This window comes from Echinops telfairi, unplaced genomic scaffold (assembly GCF_000313985.2).
Source record: "Echinops telfairi isolate 266 unplaced genomic scaffold, ASM31398v2 ScPeMD7_23;HRSCAF=83, whole genome shotgun sequence".
Classification (NCBI taxonomy): Eukaryota; Metazoa; Chordata; class Mammalia; order Afrosoricida; family Tenrecidae; genus Echinops; species Echinops telfairi.
In genome coordinates, this window is record NW_022103920.1 from 56985811 (window position 1) to 57005549 (window position 19739).

A 19739-nucleotide genomic window follows, 5' to 3' on the forward strand; every position below is an offset into this window, starting at 1 on the left:
GGCTTAATGTCAGGGGGCTGCATTTATAGTACTGAAGTCAATGGATTATTCTTTGACAGTTTTTCTCCTGAAGCAGCGGACATACTGACTATAGGCCTTGTAGGTGCTAATCAGGGGATTGCCTTGGCAGCCCAGGGCCCTAGCTCTTCATAATCAAAGCAGTTACTACAGGATTGTTTGTTTGCCAAGTTGGCAGTTTCCAAGTTAGCCAGGATGGTCACTTAGTCTAATGTTGGTAGATCTTGAAAACTGCCTTCTGCCCATTAACATCAGTTTGAGATGACCGAGTTTCTGCATTTCCAAATGCAAATTCATTATTTTCATCTCAAAGAGGGCTTCCTTTTAAATGTAGGCATTGATATTTACTTAACTGTGTTTTCAACTGTGTATATACAAATAACCGAAACCTCTCATCTGATATATTTCAGATTTACTAGTGTTGCTTCACGGAGGCTTTGAGATGTCATTTTTGAGGTGGTAAAAAAAATACACAAAATAACATGATGTTTCTCTCAGTCTCTATCAGGAAAATATTTCCACCCCCAACATGAATGACAGCAGGAATTGGGTTTCACGGAAATAGCAGGAAAAACACAGTGGGAAATAATGAGTGTGAGAACATTACCTTGAGAAATCAACGATGTAGGTGTAAGTGGCAGGAGAGGCAAGGCGGTAATGGAGGGAGAAGAGTTGTTACCAAGAGAGATGAATCATTACAGAATGAGACAACCTGAGAGAATGTCCTGAAAAATGAAATCCGCTAAGGTTACAGATGATGGTAAACTTTACCTCGCAAAGCCATGTGCCTCGCTTCCATTATGACGGGCATTCAGCACGTCCTTAATTCACTTCAGCCATCTTGTCCCTCAAACAGGCTAGATCTTAATGGTTTCACCTGACCCTAATTCTCCAACACTGTCTCGGGGAAGGGCAAACAGGTCCCCGAGCTGCATGTGCCTCAGAAGACTGTTAGTGGCAGGCGTAAGTGTCCATGTGGAAATGAGCAATCGTTGACAGCGAGCTACTTAAAGTCTTAGTTTTTAAGATTGAGGACTAGTTGAATCATGAAGTGGAGGAGAACTGTACAATGATTGGAATTAACTGCACCAAACTCTGGTAATTGTATGCAGCGATTGCTTTTTTAAAGCTTATAGTTGTGTTATTATGTTTCTTGTGATGTTTGTGATTCTGGCCTCACTTGCAAGCTAATGGATGAAGTTCATTTTGTACGATAAAGTCTTTCGTGGGTGAAGTTGACTGACATAAATGAAGCAGAGGAGTTGATAGCCTAGCCTTTTGTGGCCTTGGGCAATGCTGCATGCTGCAGACTCAGTTTCAGAGAACGTTCATACTGTGTTCTAGTGGTGACTCCGGCCACACCAACTAACCTATTTAAAAGGCCTTATCTTGAACAGTTTTTTGTTCACGAAACTTTATCTAATGATTAAGAGTATCATATGTTGTCCTGCAATAGGTTTGCCTAGAGGTAACTGAAATTTATGGCAATAAGAACTAAACCTAAACCCCTTGGAGACCAGGGAAACATAACACAGGGACCCTGGCCTGCCCCCTTCCCCATCCCCTCCTTGCCAGCTCCTTTGTCGTGGCCTGGATCTCGGGGAGTGGTGGGGACAGTCTGAAGGAGGGGGAGCAAAAGTGTGTGTTTGGGTTTGGTTTCTGTCCTCCCTGGGGTGACTGTTCTAGGGTGGCCCCAGGACAGGCAAGGGTCACACCATCTCTTCACCCCAGTAAAGGCGACCCCTGCTATTGTGGCTATGGAGAGAGAGGGTGGCACTGTGTGATGCTCAGGCATCTCCCCATCCCAAAGGCGGCCTGATGGGATCAGGTGGGGATCCTTGCTCTGCCCTCCCTGCGGGAGGGCAGCCATGCTAAGACACCAACCTCAGGGACTTGGGTTGGGTTCTTTTGATACTGAGAGCAGAGGACAGCATGGGGCATTGTCAATAAACCACTTCTGAGTCTAAAAAAAAAAGAACTAAGCCTAATAAAAGCAGCCGTTTCTTGGAGGTCATACTCGAAAGGTCAAGAATCCAGATATGCTTTATTTGACACGTATAAAATAACAATACTTCGCTGAGGACGGTGGGGGGTGGGGGGTGGGGGCGGGGAAAGCATAGCTAACCTCTTTCGTCTACACAGAGGAGAGGGAGAATCCAGCTCCACACAAGGCCAGTCAGGCAAAGGTCAGAGAGACCTCAGGAAGGTCAGAGACTTCCATCCTACTTGACCCTCTGGTGACGGCAGCTGTTCCTCCTGGGCCCTCAGTCCTCGGGTGGATTCCGGCATCCTTTGCAATGGCCACACAGAAGGCAGACATGACGCACCGTTACGGGGCTTTACTGAGGAAGTGAAGCCAGGAGCAGAAAGCAGAGAGCCATTTGTACAAATTTCACTTCTCCACAGTCCCTTTTAAAGGAGTCTTGTAGTGTTGTTGGGTCTCTTTCTTTTTCTTTTTTAACTTTAGTTAAATAAATGTGTATAAATATCCTCTGTGAAACTTATATTTAGTTGATCAGCCTGACAGTCGTCTACCCATGCTTCTTCGTGGAGTTCTCCGTTATTACAGAATCAGATTGAGAACAATATTCACCTTTGTTGGCTTTAACGTTTGCGTTCTTCAAAATGCCTTCCTTTGCTACCATCATTTCTGGCTAACCTCCCTCCCTTTTTCTTTGACATTCTCCTGCACCTGATTTAACTCTCGTATCTACCATCTAGTCAATTTGCCCATACTTCTCCTTCTCTCCCTGACAACCATCAGCACGATTGCTTTTAGTGTGAACCCCTCTCTTTACAGTAGTGGTCTTGATTTTACTCACTATGTCTCCGGGCTCATCCCACCGTAAAGGGTTTTTTGTAGATTCATCGTTATTCTCTAATGATACATACTACTCCATTGTGGGCCATAATTTGCTTACCCATCCTTCCATTGCCGGATATTTACATTGTTTCCATTGTTTGGCTATTTTGAATAGTGCTGTGAAGTACATGGTGTCCATATATGGATTCATGTTGTGACTTGCAGTTCTCTAGAGCAGCAGTTCTCAACCTGTGGGTCACAACTCTTTTGAGGTCAAACAACCCTTTCACAGGGGTTGCCCGATTCATAACAGTAGCAAAATGACAGTTATGAAGTAGCAACGGAAATACTTTTATGCTTTGGGGGTCACCACAACCTGAGGAACTGTATGAAAGGGTCGCAGCATTAGGAAGGTTGAGAACCACTGCTCTAGCGTATAGACCAAATAGAAAGGTTTCTGATCATATGCTATTTCTATTTCCAGTTTTGTAAGGAGGTACCACGCCATTTTCCACAGCGGTCACACCACGTTCCAGTCTATCCCTACCCTCACTAGCATTTGTTGCTTGCTGATATTTTTGGACCTCAGTATTAATTCTGTGATGTGGGTACTTTTCAGGGTTCACCATATCTTGGGGCCACCGTTACCTGCCATAGGTTGTGTTGCGGTTGTTCATAAGTTCCCGAATAGTTTCCAACTCGTAGCAACCCCGTGGACAACAGAATGAAGCCCTGACCGGCCCTGTGCCTCCTCACAATTGTCATGTCCACACCCATCATTGCCACCACTGTGTCGTCTGTCCCATCAGGGATCTTCCTCTTTTTGCTGCTTTTCTGCTTTACCAGCCGTGATGTCCTTTCCCAAGGACTGGACTCTCCTGATAACATATCCACAGTATGCGAGCTGAAGTCCTGCCATCCTAACTTCCAAGAAGCATTCTGACGGAACTTCTTCCAGCCAGATTTGTCCTTCTTTTGGTACTCCGTGGCACCTTTCACATTCTTCACCAGCACCGCAACTCAGACGCACCGGTTCTTCTTCAGTTTTTCGTATTCCATGTCCGACTCTCATAGGTATGTGAGCTGAGTGAAAAAGACCAGGGCTTGAGTCAGGAGCACTTTGGTTCTCATAGTGACATAGAGAGGTCTTGTACTGCAGCTTCACACAATGCAGCACTTCTCCCATGAACATTGATTGCAGATCCAACCTCAATCCTTTTTTTGGTTTATGATTGTGTTACCTATGGGTCCAGATGTGAGGATTTTGGTTTTCCTTATACTATGCTGTAGTCCACAGTGAAGGCTGCAGTCCTTGCTCTTCACTAGCAAGTGGTTCAGGTCCTCCTCACTTTCAGCAAGCAAGGTTGTGTCTAGTTAATGAAGAAATGAATTTATTTAATGAACAAAAAGTTTTTGACTTCATGTACAATTTTTTAATATTTTGTTTTTCTTATAAAACTGTATAGATTCATGACCAAAATCCAAAATTAGGATTTAATGTTATTAAAATACATACCGTAATATAAAGGGAACTTTGTGTTTTGAATCATCATTTTTGTTTTGCTGCTGTGAGGTGCTGTGGAGTTGGTTCCGGTCAGAACGACCTTATGTACAACAGACGGGAACTCTTCCCAATTCTGCACCATCCTCACGGTTTGCTGGGTTGGAGGAAGTCACCATTTCAGCCGTCCCCTTAAGGGCCTACCTCTTTTTTTGCTTACTCTCCACTTGAAGAAGCATAATGTCTTTCGTCAGCGACTGGCCCCTTCTGACAAATGTCTCAAGTAAGCGAGACAAAGTCGCACCTCCCTCATGTCTAAGGAGCATTTTGACTGTTGTTTTTCCTTGACCTTGTTTGTTATTTTGTTCTTCTTATAAAATATTGAATCGGTGGTGTACTCAATATTTTTCACTCAATAACACGATTCAAATGCACCACTTGTCCTCTGGTCTTACTTATATGAGGCAATAGAAAATATCTTGGCTTGGGTCACACTTACCTTAGTCTTCAAAATTACATATTTACTTTTTATTGGGGCAGATTTTCCTAATGCAATACATTATTTGATTTTTTTCCCCTTTGAATTTGAGTACTATGTCTATGGGCATTGATTGTGAAGCCCAGAAAAATGAAATCCTTGATAACTTCAATTTTTCATGCTTATCACGATGCTGCTTATTGATTCCTTTGTGGGGATCGTTATTTTCCTTATGCTCCTGCGATCCATATTGAAGGGTACAGGCTTTGGTCCTCATCTGTAAGTGCTTCATGTCTTCACTTTCAGCGAGTCAGCTTGTGTATAATCTGCATTTCACTCATAGTTAATGGGTCTTTCTCAATCCTGATGTCACAGTTTTTATTATTTTTTTCATCTTCTTAGATAATTATTGGACTGAATAAGTATGGTGAAAGGATACAACCAGGATGCACACCTTTTCTGATTTTAAACCACACACTTCGTCGCTATTCTGTTCAAATGACTGCCTCGTGGTCTACGCGCAGGCTCTGAATGAGCACAATTAAGTGTTTGGGGGCTTCCATTCTTCACAGTGTAATCCATAGTTTGTAATCATCCACACAGTTGAATGCTTTTGCATATTCAACAAAACCAAAGTAAATACCTTTCTGCTATTATCTGCTTTCTACCAAGATTCATCTGACCATCTCTCCATCAACAGTGATAACCCTCATTCCACATCCTCTTTTGAGTCATACTTGAATTTCTGCCAGCTCTCTGTTGATAAACTATTTGTACATTCGTTTCTCATTCAAGGGATATCTATAGATGTTTGTGTGTGTGTGTGCACATAGTTAGAAGCTTGGCACTGGAAATGGAATGCTTGTCTCAGCATACACTTTGGGATACCCAAACGAATGTCACTCATTACTTCATTGCACTCCGATTGTGTGTTGAATTTTGACCTTGGAGTTGGGAAAATTCTGTTTTTTCCCCGTCTGTGAGATTTGGAAAGCAGTGACGTTGGCCTCCCGTTCTTGAATATTCCCACAAAGTCACAAAATCAACAGGAAGAAGAAATAAAACCATCCATGAACCAAATCAAACCCAAACTCACTGCCACCAAGTTGATTCTGACTCATAGCAACTTTATAGGACAGGGCAGAACTGCTCCTACGGGTTTCTGAGCCTGGAACTTCACACGAGTAGAGAGCCTTGTCTTTCTCCCACAGAGTGGCTGGTGGTTTTGAACTGCTGACTTTGTAGTTAACACCCATTGTGTAAACAACTATCCCACCAGGACTCCATTCAAAATCACTAGGGAAATGCTGTGGTTACAGAGAGTGGAGTCAGGGAAATTCAAACTTAAGAGAAATATACAGTCACCGAAAGAGTAGAGTAACACAGAGAAAATGGACAAAGCATAAGTAAAATTATTCCAGAAAGATAAAACTGGGATCCAGTGTTATAGCAAAGAGGGTTAAAAGTAAATTGGGCCAGAACTTACAGCCAGAAGAAAGCATTGCTTTAGTAATAGGTATATATATAATCCTTCAGTATATATATTGAAAGGGTGGTACTCTTGAATACCCGTCTATGAAAGGAAAGGAAGAAGATAAAGGGGGGAAACAGTGTCCTCTCGTTATTGTTAGGTACCCTCGAGTTGGTTCAGAATCATAGTGATGGTATCTATGTCGAACAGAAGGAAACACCGCCCAGTTCTGTATCATTTTCACAATTGTTCTTAGGTTTGAGTCCATCTTTGCAGCCACTGTCAGTCCATCTTGACCTGGGCATTTCTCTTTTTTGCTGCCCCTCCACTTTACCAAGCATGGTGTCCTCTTTAAGGGGCTGGTCCCAAGTACGTGAGAAGGAGCTCCCCATCCTTGTTTCTAAGGAGCACTCTGGCTATACTTCTTCCAAGACAGATTTGTCTGTCCTTTTGGCGGTCCGTGGCGTTTTCAATATTCTTCACCAGCACCATAGTCAAATGCATTGATTTTTTATTTAATCCTCCTTATTCAGTAGCTAACTTTCATATGCATGTGAGGTGGTTGAAAATAGGATGGCCTGGGTTAGTGTACCTTAGTCCTAAAAGTAACATCCTTGATTTCAGCAAGTATCCTCTAGAGATTAAAAAAACAAGGTACTTCCAGGTTCTCCTCTGAATCATCATGAAAACTCCATAGAAAAGAAGGCAAGAGATTGCTCTCAAACTAGGAACTGACTCCATTAAACAAATAGTAACAGAACAAAATAAGTCACATCTATGCAAATCTGGATTGCATGTTTTCATTCAGATTTTTTGGTATATGAGGCAGAAAACACTTTGAATTGCAAATAATCACTCTAGAAGAAGAATGCACCAAAATTTGAAATGAAAGGTGATTGAATGTTGAGTCTTCAAAAAACCCTACTGCCATCGAGTCATTTCCAACTTATAGCAACCTAATATAGCAGAGTAGAATTTTGAGTTTTTAAGGTTGTAAATTCCTATGGAGCAGAGAGTCTCATCTTTCTCCCTTCAGGTGGCTGATGGGTTCAAACTGCTGACCTTGTGATTAGCAGCCCAACTAGACTCAAACTTTCTCCCCCGGGCTCCATCAGCTCGGAATACGGATAAAAATACAAACAAAATCAAGTAAGCAATGAAGATTAAATTATAAGGCACTCAAAGGAAGCTTGACTCAACTGACAGATGACCTAACACAACAATATTTACATTAAATGTCTATACTCTAAACAGAGCAATGAAAGACAGGGCTTAGAAAAACGGATTCAAATCAAACACATGATCCACCTATATGCCGTCTACTATAAAGTCACTTCAGGTGTCCAGTGTATAGAATGATACCCAAACCCCTCAAACTCATTACCATAGAGTCATTTCCAACTCATAGCAGTCCTGTAGGTCAGGATTGAACTGCTATGGATTTCCAAGCCTGTAACTTGTTATGGAGTAGAAATCCTCACCTTTTTCTTGGGGAGTGACTGGTGGTTTTGAACTGCTGATTTGTGGATTAGCAGCCAAGTGCATAACTACTATGCGACCATAGTGTGTGCGTTAAAAGAGAAAGGATAAAAAAGTATATTTATACCATGCAAACCATAATCAAAAGGAAACAGTTGTAGATAGAGTAATAGCACATAAAGCAAACTTAGGAAGTAAAACCATTACTAGGAAGAAACTCGAGGTGTGAGATGGTCAGAAAATCGCAAGAATATAGAAGTACTCAATGGGACCATGAACTAACAATCTAATTGACATTTATAAAATTCTCTACCCAAGAGCAGCAGGATGCAAAGAATCCTGCTTTTCAAATGTCTGTGGACTATATACCAAGGTAGACCATCTCCTAGGACAGCAGTTCTCAACCTGTGGGTCACGACCCCTTTGGGGGCCGAACAACCCTTTCATAGGGATCACTTGATTCATAACAGTAATAAAATGACAGTGATGAAGGAGCAATGACAATAATTTTATGGTTGGGGGGGGTCACCACAACATGAGGAACTGTATTAAAGGGTCGTGGAATGAGGAAGGTTGAGAACCACTGTCCTAGGAAATAAAGTGAGCAAGATAAAGGAATTTTATATACCAAACATGCTGACCATAATGGAATCTCACCATAACCAATGACAGGTGAAATAATTGGGAAGAGTCATCTAAATGAAAATCTCGTTTCTCTATCTTTTTTTGATTTGTTATTGGCTTTTGCAACATGGCAGGATAGATATGTTTTATCTGACAATATGCCAAAATGATCGTGAAACATACTATTTGTTACCTGTGATAAATTGTCTCACACATTGTTCACTTTATTTTACAGCATCTCTGTTAAAAGGACTAAAGCATGCTAACATAGTGCTGCTTCATGACATTATCCACACCAAGGAGACGCTGACGCTTGTGTTTGAGTATGTGGTAAGTAGAACAGGAATTGATGTATGTGTTAAGAATGAAATTAAAATAGGAATGAAATTCGTACAGCATTTTCATTATTGTTGTTAGGTGCCATTGAGTAGATTTTCAACTTAGAGCAGCAAGTAGAATTGCTCCATAGGGTTTCTCGGCTGTAATCCTTAGAGGAACCGATAGCCTGATCCTTCTCGCTTCTGAGCCACCAGGTGTGTTGGAACTGCCAACCTTCAGAGCTCTTGAAGGATGCATCCGAAAAAGGCCACTGGAAAGCCTAACGGGACTTTCGGTGACGTGATCACTAGTAAGGAGTTCCAGTTTTATGTTGTTATGCTGAAGTAACTGTTTTACATGCATACATTAGACTTGCAATTCTGCATTAAGTAGAAACTCTTGGATGATATGACTCATACAACATATTTCCAGGAAAATGCTAAGTTGAATTTATTATATATAGTATGACATGTTATATATTATGATATATTAGCTACTAATAACCTAGTTATTACTAAAATGTCCTGTAGAATAAAATTAGCATGATGGTGATCACTCTATCAAAAGAGGTTCACCCAACAATAAAAATGTGCTTTTCTATAAACTTGTAACTTAGATTCTCCAAAGCATCTTTTTTAGAATGTGTTTTTGGAGGAAAGCCTGCTGCTTACAGCTTAGACTTGAGTTTTTCCCCTCAGTTGGTATTTCATCTATTAATTAAAGCTTCCAGTTTGCATATCACACATTGTAGTGATCTTATTGTGTTGAGAGCATTACTGCTAGAAGACTTGGACTTGAACTCATAATTAATCTTTCTCCATTTCCCTTAGAAAAACATATGGTATTTGTGTAGCACCACTCCAGCATTTAACTGTGGAATCGTGAAATGTAACCATGATAATTAACATCCCAATTTCCACAGATGGATCTGAGAACATGTAATTTATAAGATACAGATGACATTGGTGTAGACTTTTATTGAGAAGAATAGCTGTTCGGATTGTGACTGTCCTAAATCCCATTTTGTAATTGCCATACTATTTCTTTTTCAAAACCTGGAGTATATTCTATTTTTCCTTAAAATGTATGATAAAATGGATATTTGCAACATTGTTTCTTGCTAATGTCTGCCTGTGTCTGTTTGGCATTCGAAAATTGTTGTCTTATGGAGAAGGCATTCATCTTGTCTATTTACATATAAATGATAGATACATTTAAATGATATGGTAATGTGGCCACAAGGAAGGCTAGAGCTAAGCAGTTGCATATATTACATGATACCAAGAATGGATACAGATTCACACATCAATGCACATATAATTTCTTTTGTTTAATCAATAATTTTGCATCAATAATGTTGAGCTGACTTAGAATTTGAATTTTTGATTCATGTTTTCTGATAGGTTTAGTTGACATACTTCACATAAACCTAGCTTTTTCTTACTAGAGCAACTTCTGTAATGTTTTATAGAAAAGATATTTCAAAAATGTAATTCCTCCTGCCCTCAAAAATCAATAATTAAAATAAGGGGAAGAAAAGTAGTTTGGACCTTAAAAATAGGAGCAATAATAGAGAAACTAACAAAAACCACATGAAAACATATCTTCCAAAGTTCAAAAGAAAAACAAGACATTTGTGTGGCTAAAAATATGCATATTGGATCAGCTGTCGTTTGTTGATTTTGCATTCTCTGAAAGTTACCAAATAAAAGAAAAGAAATTTATTTCCTTGTAATATTTGCTAAATCATTAAGACTGACTTTCAAATGCAATCATGCTTCTTTGTGCGTAGTTCTATGAAGACATCCCACAGTCTCTGAAGTCAACACCACCGTAGCGCGGACAAATGAGTAACATACCCTACAGGCAGCATTTCCTTCCTGGTTTCGCTGAGGGCAGTTAAAATGGATCTAGATTCCACTGCTCCCGCTTAGAGAAGGAGCCAGGCGGTTGCCGTGCCTGCTGTAAGATTGCCCTCCTCCTCTTTGGGTTCTTTGCTCCATCTTGATTTTTCACTCCCTCGTGGTGGTGTTCTGTTTTTTTGCCTTCCACCTTTTCACCTTTCCTTTTGTGCTTCTGTCTTTTCGCTCCACCTGTCTTCTTCATGTCTTTGGCTATGAGCTGTTTCCGCTATGCATGAAATATGCTTGCTTGTTTGCTGGAAGTAAAAGATTTTTTAATAATACATGCAATTAGATTTGGGGGAAAGAAGAGTTTGGGGATATAGGGATATTTTATGAGAGTCTTCCCAGTTAGGATGAGGAAGGACTAGTGTCCTGGTTAGGATTAGCTTGCCTGTACGGCATTTACCCAACACAAAAACACGCAAAAAAAAAAACCCTTTTGGCATAGTGCCTAAAATTTTAATTTACTTCCATGTTTTTAAGTAGTTTATTTTGTTAGTATGCTGACTTCAAGGGGAATTGGACTTTTATAGGTCACTAGAGATCTCTATGAGGGACCTAGATACCATGAGGGCACTGTGTGTTTGCACCGGTGAGTGAGTGATGCAGTAAAGGATGGGAAAGGATGTTTGAGATCAGTGTGACTGCAATACTAAAAATGAACACTCGGGTTTGTGGAAAATGGATTCTGCATGGGGCGCTGTGCTTTCTGGGCATTGGTACATATGTTTGATGCTTCATCAGCCTCCTGGAGCTCAGCCTGTCACCACTGCACAGAAAAGAAGCCTTTTAGAGAGATTGTCTTGCCTAAGATTTTGTATATTTATAACCAGATAGTTTAGGCTTATTTTCTTGTGCATTGTAATTGAGATGTTTTATCTCCTGTTTACTGTTTACCGTTTTTCTTTGGTTGAGTCTTTGGTAAAACGAGAGAAAGAAGACTTTGCTCTTGTCTTCAAACTTTCTTCTTCCTTGTGGCTTATTCAAACACGCACACACCCATCCCACCCCTACACAAGCATAGAACTTTGTTATTTCACAAGTCCTAAACTCTACATCAAATATTTGGGTAGAAAGTTGCCTCAGCTGAATGAAGATATGCCTGTTAGAGTAATACTGCATATTTCAGTTATTAATATCAAAATCAAATGTGTTTCCTAACAATAAAAAAACCTTCATATTTTTTAGGCTCACTGTGATGCAGTCATCTTCTTTTTGAGGAAGGAGACATGCAATTCAGCAGTGGAGGAGAAAGCAATGTCCCATGCCTATTAAAATCCTTAGATACAAAGAGGGAAAATCATGTGTAAAATAATTTAAGATTCATTAGGTATTATTGACTTTTTTCATGTTGACTTCAAAATGAAGTGTTCAAATGCTTTTTGAGATGTATCTGTAATTCCAGTTCTCAAAGTGAAAGGTTCATATTTATGATAATGGGTGTGCATATACATATAGATTTTTCCCCTGTTCCTTGCTTTAAAAGAGTACTCTAAACCAAGCTGCTTTATATTATTCCCACAAATGACATTTTAGGTTACATAAAAGCCTTTTGAGGGCTAGAGTAATGAAGTAAGTGATGAAGAGTTAGTGAGGTGAAAGAATACTCGAGAAAATGAGTTTGGAGCTCGTTGTTAAAGTGATTCAGTGCATAATGAGATGTTGTTGAGGTAGGCTATCTCTTAAGTACTATGGAAAGCTTCTAAAATGTTCTAAAAGTTCAGATTCTTACATACTTTGAAAGCATCTAACTATAATGATATGGAAGCTTCAAGGTTGGGGATGTGCTGGGAAATGCACTCTGCTGGCTGATCGTGTATCAGTTATTATTTAACACGTTGGCCCCTTTGATGCGTTGGGCTTATTCTGAAGTTGGGCTTATCTCACCATACTTATTCATTCTGTATGCTGAGCAAATAATCAGAGACACTGGATTGTATGAAGGGGAACTGGACACCAGGATTTGAGGAAGACTTAAACAACCTTCGATTCACAGATGACGCAATCTTGTTTGCTGAAAGGACTTGAAGCACTGCCTGACGAAGATCAAGGATTGCAACCCCAGTATGGATTATAACTCTATGAAAATAAAAACAAGATCTCACAAGTGGACCCATAAGTAACATCATGATAGCAGAAAAAAATGATTGAAGTTGTCAAGGATTTCATCTTGCTTGGATCTACCATCAATGGTCATGGAAGCAGCAGTCAAGAGATCAAATGAAGTATTGCCTTGGGTATATCTTCCGCATAAGACTTCTCTGAAGTGTTGAAAAGCAGGGTTGCTCCTCGGAAGACCAAGGTGCTCCTGACCCACGCCATGGTATTTTCACTTGTTTCACATGCACAGGAAAGTTGGACTTTGAATAAGGAAGATCAAAGAAAAATCTATGCATTTGAACTATGGTGTTGGAGAAGAACATCGAAAGTACCACAGAGTGCCGAAAGAACAGATCTGTCTTGGAAGCAGCAGCAAAAAACAGTAATGCCCTGGGCACGATGAACTGACACAGTGGTTGCACCAAAGGGCTCCGACGTAGGAAGAGTGGTGAGGATGGTGCAGACTGCGTAGCGTGTCATTCTGTCAGCGTTACATACTGCTCTACGGTGTCGCTTTGAGTCAGAACTGACTAGATGGCATCCAACACGCCACCAACAATACAGTCTGAGAATTGCCTTTCTCCTGTCTTTGTCAAATGGGATGACACACACAAAACACAACACAGCAGTTCAATTCTTGGTGAGCCCCATTTTGAGCCAATTCATGGTGCCCCCATATTTTTCTGAGTAGAGGTATACTCTATTAGGTTACTTGCTTGGTCTGTTGGTGTATATATATACATCTCATTTTCGGTGAAAACTTACACAGCCAATTAGACTCTCATTGAATGTCGTACACAAATTGTTCGGTGATAGAAGTTGGGTTTTCCACAAGGTGCCAACATTCTCGTTACTTGTATCTGCGGTTTCATTCCCCATTCTCTATTGCCATCTCAGTTTCACTGCTGACCTGTTGGTGTGGTACAGATGGTTTTTTAATGGAGCACTGTACTCATGGATAATGTTTATTTTGTGTCTCAATCTTATTTGATTAAAAGGTAAACTCGGGATTGTTAGTTCAAGATAGAGGTTCCCAAACTGATTTGGCCTACCACCCTCTTTTTAGGAAAAAAATTACTTACTGCCCCCAGAATGTTTGTACTGTCAGCCCTAAAGGAGGATAAATTGAAGACATCTGCAGTGTCCCTGGGTTGTTCCAGTGTCCCCAGGGAGTGGTACTGTCCACTCTGAGAAACCCTGGCTCAAGGTTTCAAGAGTATCTCAAAGGGGTGGTCGCAGGGAGTTCTCGAGGAGCAACTGACTCACCCTCATCCCACGTTTGCTTCCTGTTCTGTAGTGGGCCCTTGGATGGTGTCCCTGATCAGATTGGAATGGTGGGTAACCGTGTGGGTTAGACTAGTTTCTTCTGGAGATTTTGGTGTCTTTCTTTCTCCTTTGCTTATTGTTAGTCGAGCCCAGTCATTGTGTCTTAGATGACTACTTGCAATCTTTTAAGACCCCAGACCTCACTCACTTCAGTAGGTTGCAGAACATAAGCTTTGTGGTGCCAGGTGACTCTGTTGTCCCATGAGATCATGATCCATAGTCTTCGGACCCAGAAAATTTATTCTCACATGATGTTTGGCTGTATCTGAAAAGTAGCTGTAACTATGTCGTCTATTGCTATTTATGTGTGTATACACATAGTATGTATACACAGACATTTAAATGCTTCTTTGTGTGCACGCATAAGCTCACCTCTACCCACCAGTTAGTACCGGCCTGTAAACATCCACGTTCCATGGCTCTCGTATTCTGGAATTAGATTCACCAGGCTATTCTTCCAGTGGGCTCATCCCATCACCCTTTTGGTTTGTATCCCAGTACTTAATGGTTTATGTCATCTGTTTATTTTTTTCCCTGCTTAAGTTTAAAACTCAAATGAGAAATATAGAAAATCATTCACAATCATCAGTTCCTGGAGGATATTCTGTTGTAGACGCCCCATTTTTTCTTCTACTTAAACAGAAGGATACGCATTGCATTTATTTATGCCAAAACCAGTAAGTACCTCATCACACTATTTAACACAATGCCAAAAAATTTATAACAGGATCCATGGTGAAAATAAGAAAACTAATCATAAACATGATTATGCAAATGTAGGTTGACAGTTCTTAAACTCATCGCTATTCTGTTCGATTTTAAATTACATGAGGGGAAAGCATGTGTAGCAGCACTGTACATTACACATTTACTAATTGTGTGTAAGAAGAAAAACAAGCACAGACATGATTTTCTCAGGAGCCATCATTTTATTTCTTTGACCTTGCTGTAAACTAATGAAATGTTTCACTAATGTGACACTTCACAAATAATACAAATTTTGTATTCCACAAGAAAAAGAAAGAATAACTATACTCAAAATCCCCTAAAGCATTTGCATAGTGCTTTACATTCTACAAAGTGTTCACAGTCGTTATTCCATTAGATTCTACTGTTCTCCTGTAATCCCTTTACTAATGAAAAAAATATTGTTCAGAGAATTTAAAGTAAATTTAATCAAACCTCTCAGCTAAGATACAAGGGTGAGGATGAAACATCTGTGTCTCGATCGCAGTTCTTTATTGTTTACTCTGCGGCCGCCCCGTGTCTTCTTGACTTTGCATGAGGGCATGACGCATGTGTGGTTGTCCCATCTCGGACTAGATGCTGAAACCTAGGCTCCATGTTTTTACCAAGCCCACCAGACCCATCATTTACACTTTACCCATCGTTTGGTTTCTCTGCCTCTCTCACATTTTGATTTCTAAATCTGGGAGAAATGCTTTCATTTGTATGATTTTATAGCTCATCTGCTTTTGAAAACCCTGGCTCTCTCCCATGATTCTGACTTCAGAGTAAAGCTATCCTTGGAGCAATGGGAGGGTTGTCTGCTTTCTAATGAGATAGGATGTGTGTGTTCTCTTGAGAATAGACCCAAAGTGGTAAGATTCTGAAACAGGGAGGAAGATGGTAGCAATAGAGGTTGTGAGACGGGGGTGTGCTCATAGGATTTGATGTGAGATTTAAGAGACTGTCGTGAACCCATGAGCTAGTGGAGCTGCTGTGTAGAGAGGTGGGAAATGCTGCAGGAGGAGCAATGTGGGCAAAGATGGAACTCTGTTTCAAGCCAAGATGCCTATTGCATTGGAAGATGGAGGTTTCAGAAGGCAATTGGATATATGAATCTAGAGTTTAAGAGACATGGTTAGTAAATCTCCAAGTAAGAGATTTAGACACTGTCTGGTTTCATTAAAACCAAACAACGAAGGAACTAAAACTACCTAAGTTAAAATTTATTTATCTGTGGGAGCAAATGCTCTTTCAAGGAGACAATGTGAAACAAACCTGGAGGTCAAGTACTGAAAGCAGACCTCACACAAAGGGCATTGTCACTTAGTTGTCTCAAAGGGATAACATGACGTGGAACCTCTGAATGAGTGGAGACCCAGTGAGTGTTCTCCACATCTCACCACCTCCACTGCAAGCAGCCTACATTGAACCTGACCGCTTTCATCATAACAGTTCATTGTGAAGGCTGGGCAGGAACAACTGAAGCTGCATAACTAGAACCAGAACTACAGCCATTCCATGGCACCAGGCGCGCAGGAGCCAGCTGCACCTGGGAGTTGGGCACCAGGCATTTTTTCTGGCTTCAGTAGCTGGCAGCTCTGAGTGATGGGAGGTCATTCTTTGCTTCTGCTGTGTCAGTGTAGCATTGATAATGTCCCTGCTTCTTTGGCTTACCAGATTCCAACTGTGCCAGGATTTGTTGTATTTGGTTGACTGAGGGAACTAAGTCAAAGGCCTGTATTTGGACCACACAGCAACTTTGGAAAGTGCATGCCTGGCCCCTCACCAAAGTTTATAAAGCAGAGCTGACTCCTTCCCTCCCCCAAAGATAGACCATATGATACCCCTCCACTAGAATATGTCCATGATCCAATTCCAGATAAGTTGCATCTAGAATTTGGAAAAGTCTGTGGGTGGTGTATTCATGGAACTATTGCTTATAATCTTTTGAAAAATTATTGAAAATTCAGATGGGAAATAGAGTACTGGTTTTTCAAGGGCGGTGGGAGGTACTCCTCTGAATCTATAGACATAGAAGCTTAATGTAGCATGTAAGGAAAATTCAAAGGCAGATTTTTAGACTTAAAGTCTAATAGCCTTCATTCTCTTTATTTAAATAATTGTGTAATTTCTCATTTTCAGCAAGGCTTGTGTCAGAAACTCTCTTGGCATTCTTAGAAACAGAACAGACATGAAGGCCCATTGTTAAGTGATTGGTCTTTCTTTCAGTGTGTCTCTGGTAGAACAACTTTTCCCAAAGCCTATTGATTAATGAATTGACCGCAGTGTGGAGAACAGCCTTCTGGGGTGTGCTAAAGGGCATTGTCCTTGACCTTGTCCTATTTGATATCTTTATTAATGACTCTGACAAAGATGTGGAGGTGACATGCTTGACCTCTGAGTCTGTGTTATAGCTGGGAGCCATAATTAATACTTAGAGGTAAGGAGCCAATGGTCACCAAAGAATCTGATTAAATGACAGGCCTTCACCTATAAAGATGCACTGCTTGGGGAGAAATAAAAAAGTATATTGGGTTATAAAACAGAAACATTAGCACAGGCAAGTTAACTTAAAGACAGCCCGTGCTGAAAAAAAGAAAGACGAGTAAATGGTTTGTTTCAGCATGAGCCAGCACAGAAATGCGACCACACCGAAAGACGATGTAATTCTGTGTTCTCCAAAGCACCCTGCCTCCACCACAGCATGGTAGAGAGCGTGGGTCCCTGGGCTTTGATGGAACGGAAACAAAAAGGGGGGTTCACTGAGGAGGAGTAGCAAATGCCAGAGCCCTGTTAATCCTTTTCCATTGGAGCCGTGAAGGTACCAGGAATATTTATCCATGAGAAAAGGGCACGGACAAGGAGGCTTCAAAAAGTTCGTGGAAAGGGAACCGAAAGATAATGGAAAACAAGAAACGACAAAAAAGGAAGATAATGGAATTTTCCTTCGATCTTTTTGAAGTCACTTTGAATGTATAATATTACAGTGGGGAGGAGGAGGAAGCCAAATGTGAAAGTTTTGTGAAGGCTGGTTTTTGACTTAAAAAGAATGAAAAGAATGTCCAAATGTTTTGGTTGTGTTATCTGTAAATTCAGTGCAGTGCCTTGAAGTGTCTTGAGCACCTTATCACTAGAAGTATTCCAGGAGAGATTGAGTGGATCCCAGTAGCCAGTCCATAGGCGGCTTTGGGCCTGTCCTGTGGATGTGCTATGGAGATGAGGAGTGTAGCGATGCTAGCAAGTCCATCTGGAACATGGATTAGGTGTCTCCATTTGCAGTTGAGGAAATTCAGGCTTAGATGTCAAATGACTGTTTGGTAGAAGAAAATAAAAAAGTAAATTCACTGCCATCAAGTCAATGCTAACTCATAGCAACCCCTGTGGGTTTCACAGAGCATAACTGTTTGGGGGAGTCTTTCTCCCAGGGAGCTGCTGGTGGTTTCAAACTGCAGACCATGGGGATCGCCACCAAACACCTAACCCCTACACCACCAAGGCATCCTATAACTTCCCATGTTTGTATTCAAATTTAGATAACGCTAGAAAAAGCCTGCTTAGGTTTTTTCAACTGTTATGTAAGCTTATTCCATTTGATAAAACTAAGGGAAGCAGAAACACAACTTGTTTGGGAAATTGACCCTAACATTCAGCTTTTTATTCCTTTTTTCCTTCTTCATTCCTTCAACATATATTGAGCATTTTCTTTATGCCAGAGACTGTCCTTTGGTTCTGGAGAAGCAAATACATAACCTTTGCATTTAAAGAGTGAAAGAAATAACGGACTGTGACTTTAAAACTTTCATGACCCATTTAACTCATTAAGTAGCTGGAAGAGAGATGTTCGTGTGTTCTAGGGCTGGAACATAATTATATTTTAGTAGAGATGATAGGAAATTATAGGAAAAATAATTGAAACACCTGATTTGCAAGCTTCACAGTAATGTTTTTCATATGTGGGAAACGATTTCTGCAGTATAGTGCTGTGAATTCCGTACTCTGAACGGGAGGCTGCCATTCGTAACACTGTAGAACACTGGAACAGACGTCAGCAAAGGCAGGGCTGCATGTGCAGCAGCATAAGACGGAAGAATTTTGGAGCCTCAAGGAGAAATTAAAGGAATGAAGAAGAAACAAGCTAGCTTTCCATCAGTTCTGTTATGTCAGAGGCGTTTTCTCTAATTGACAGGGTGAAGTCCATTAGCTTTTTTACTCTTCCTTTCCCCTAGTGGCCTTTTCTTCTCTAACGAGGAGTCATGGTTTCTTGTAGACATTCTCAGCGTTTTTCTTCCTCTCCCTGTCATCCTGGTTGCTCACATGCTCATTTACTATTTTCTGTTTGCGTCAGACCTAGCTTCCCCGTTCTTCATTGTTACTCCACGTGATTGCCGGTTTTACTTGGGCGTACTCAACATAATTCATTACTTTAATTCACATGGTTTAAGATAAAGTATATCTAATTATTGGGATAGCAAAGGCCTGTTTATTCACAGAAAAACATTGGAAATATATCCCACTGTAGAACACATAGTTTTCATGAGAATATACTATGCCTGTGTGCTTTAATTTTTTTTAAAATTTAATTATTTATCTTACTTTAATTTGTAATTTCACCATTATCTCTACAGGCATGTAGTTTAATGGGGAAAGTAGCATATAAATATGTTTTTTGTAAAGGAAGATTGGGGAAAAAAGCTTTATTCATGGATGGAAATGGCACAGAAGATAAGAACAGTAATAAAAAGAAAATTCCTTTAGAGCAGAAATATTGTATTTCTCATGTTAAGTGTTTATTTCCCCCCCGCTAGAATTAGTACTATACTTCAAACAATATTCGAGAAAGCTGTGCATGTTTCAGGAGGGGGAAGGAGGCAAGGGGGTGCTGCGTGCAATGCCATAAAGCCAACAGTAGAGATCAGCTGGAGCAATTACAGGAGCCCCAGCTAAGGTTAAATCAAAACACAGCAAAACGAAAATCTGCCATTCTGCTG

General features: G+C 40.5%; 1 protein-coding gene across 3 annotated transcripts in view; it reads left to right on the forward strand.

The window, feature by feature from the left end:
- Nucleotides 1–19739, forward strand: part of CDK14 (cyclin dependent kinase 14) — a 658689-nt gene that overhangs the window by 293428 nt on the left and 345522 nt on the right. For all 3 annotated transcript variants that reach the window (XM_013004655.2, XM_045288804.1, XM_045288805.1), the window contains one exon: nucleotides 8610–8704. In XM_013004655.2, coding sequence (XP_012860109.1) covers nucleotides 8610–8704 — 95 coding nt within the window. The remainder of the gene's footprint in view (nucleotides 1–8609; nucleotides 8705–19739) is intronic.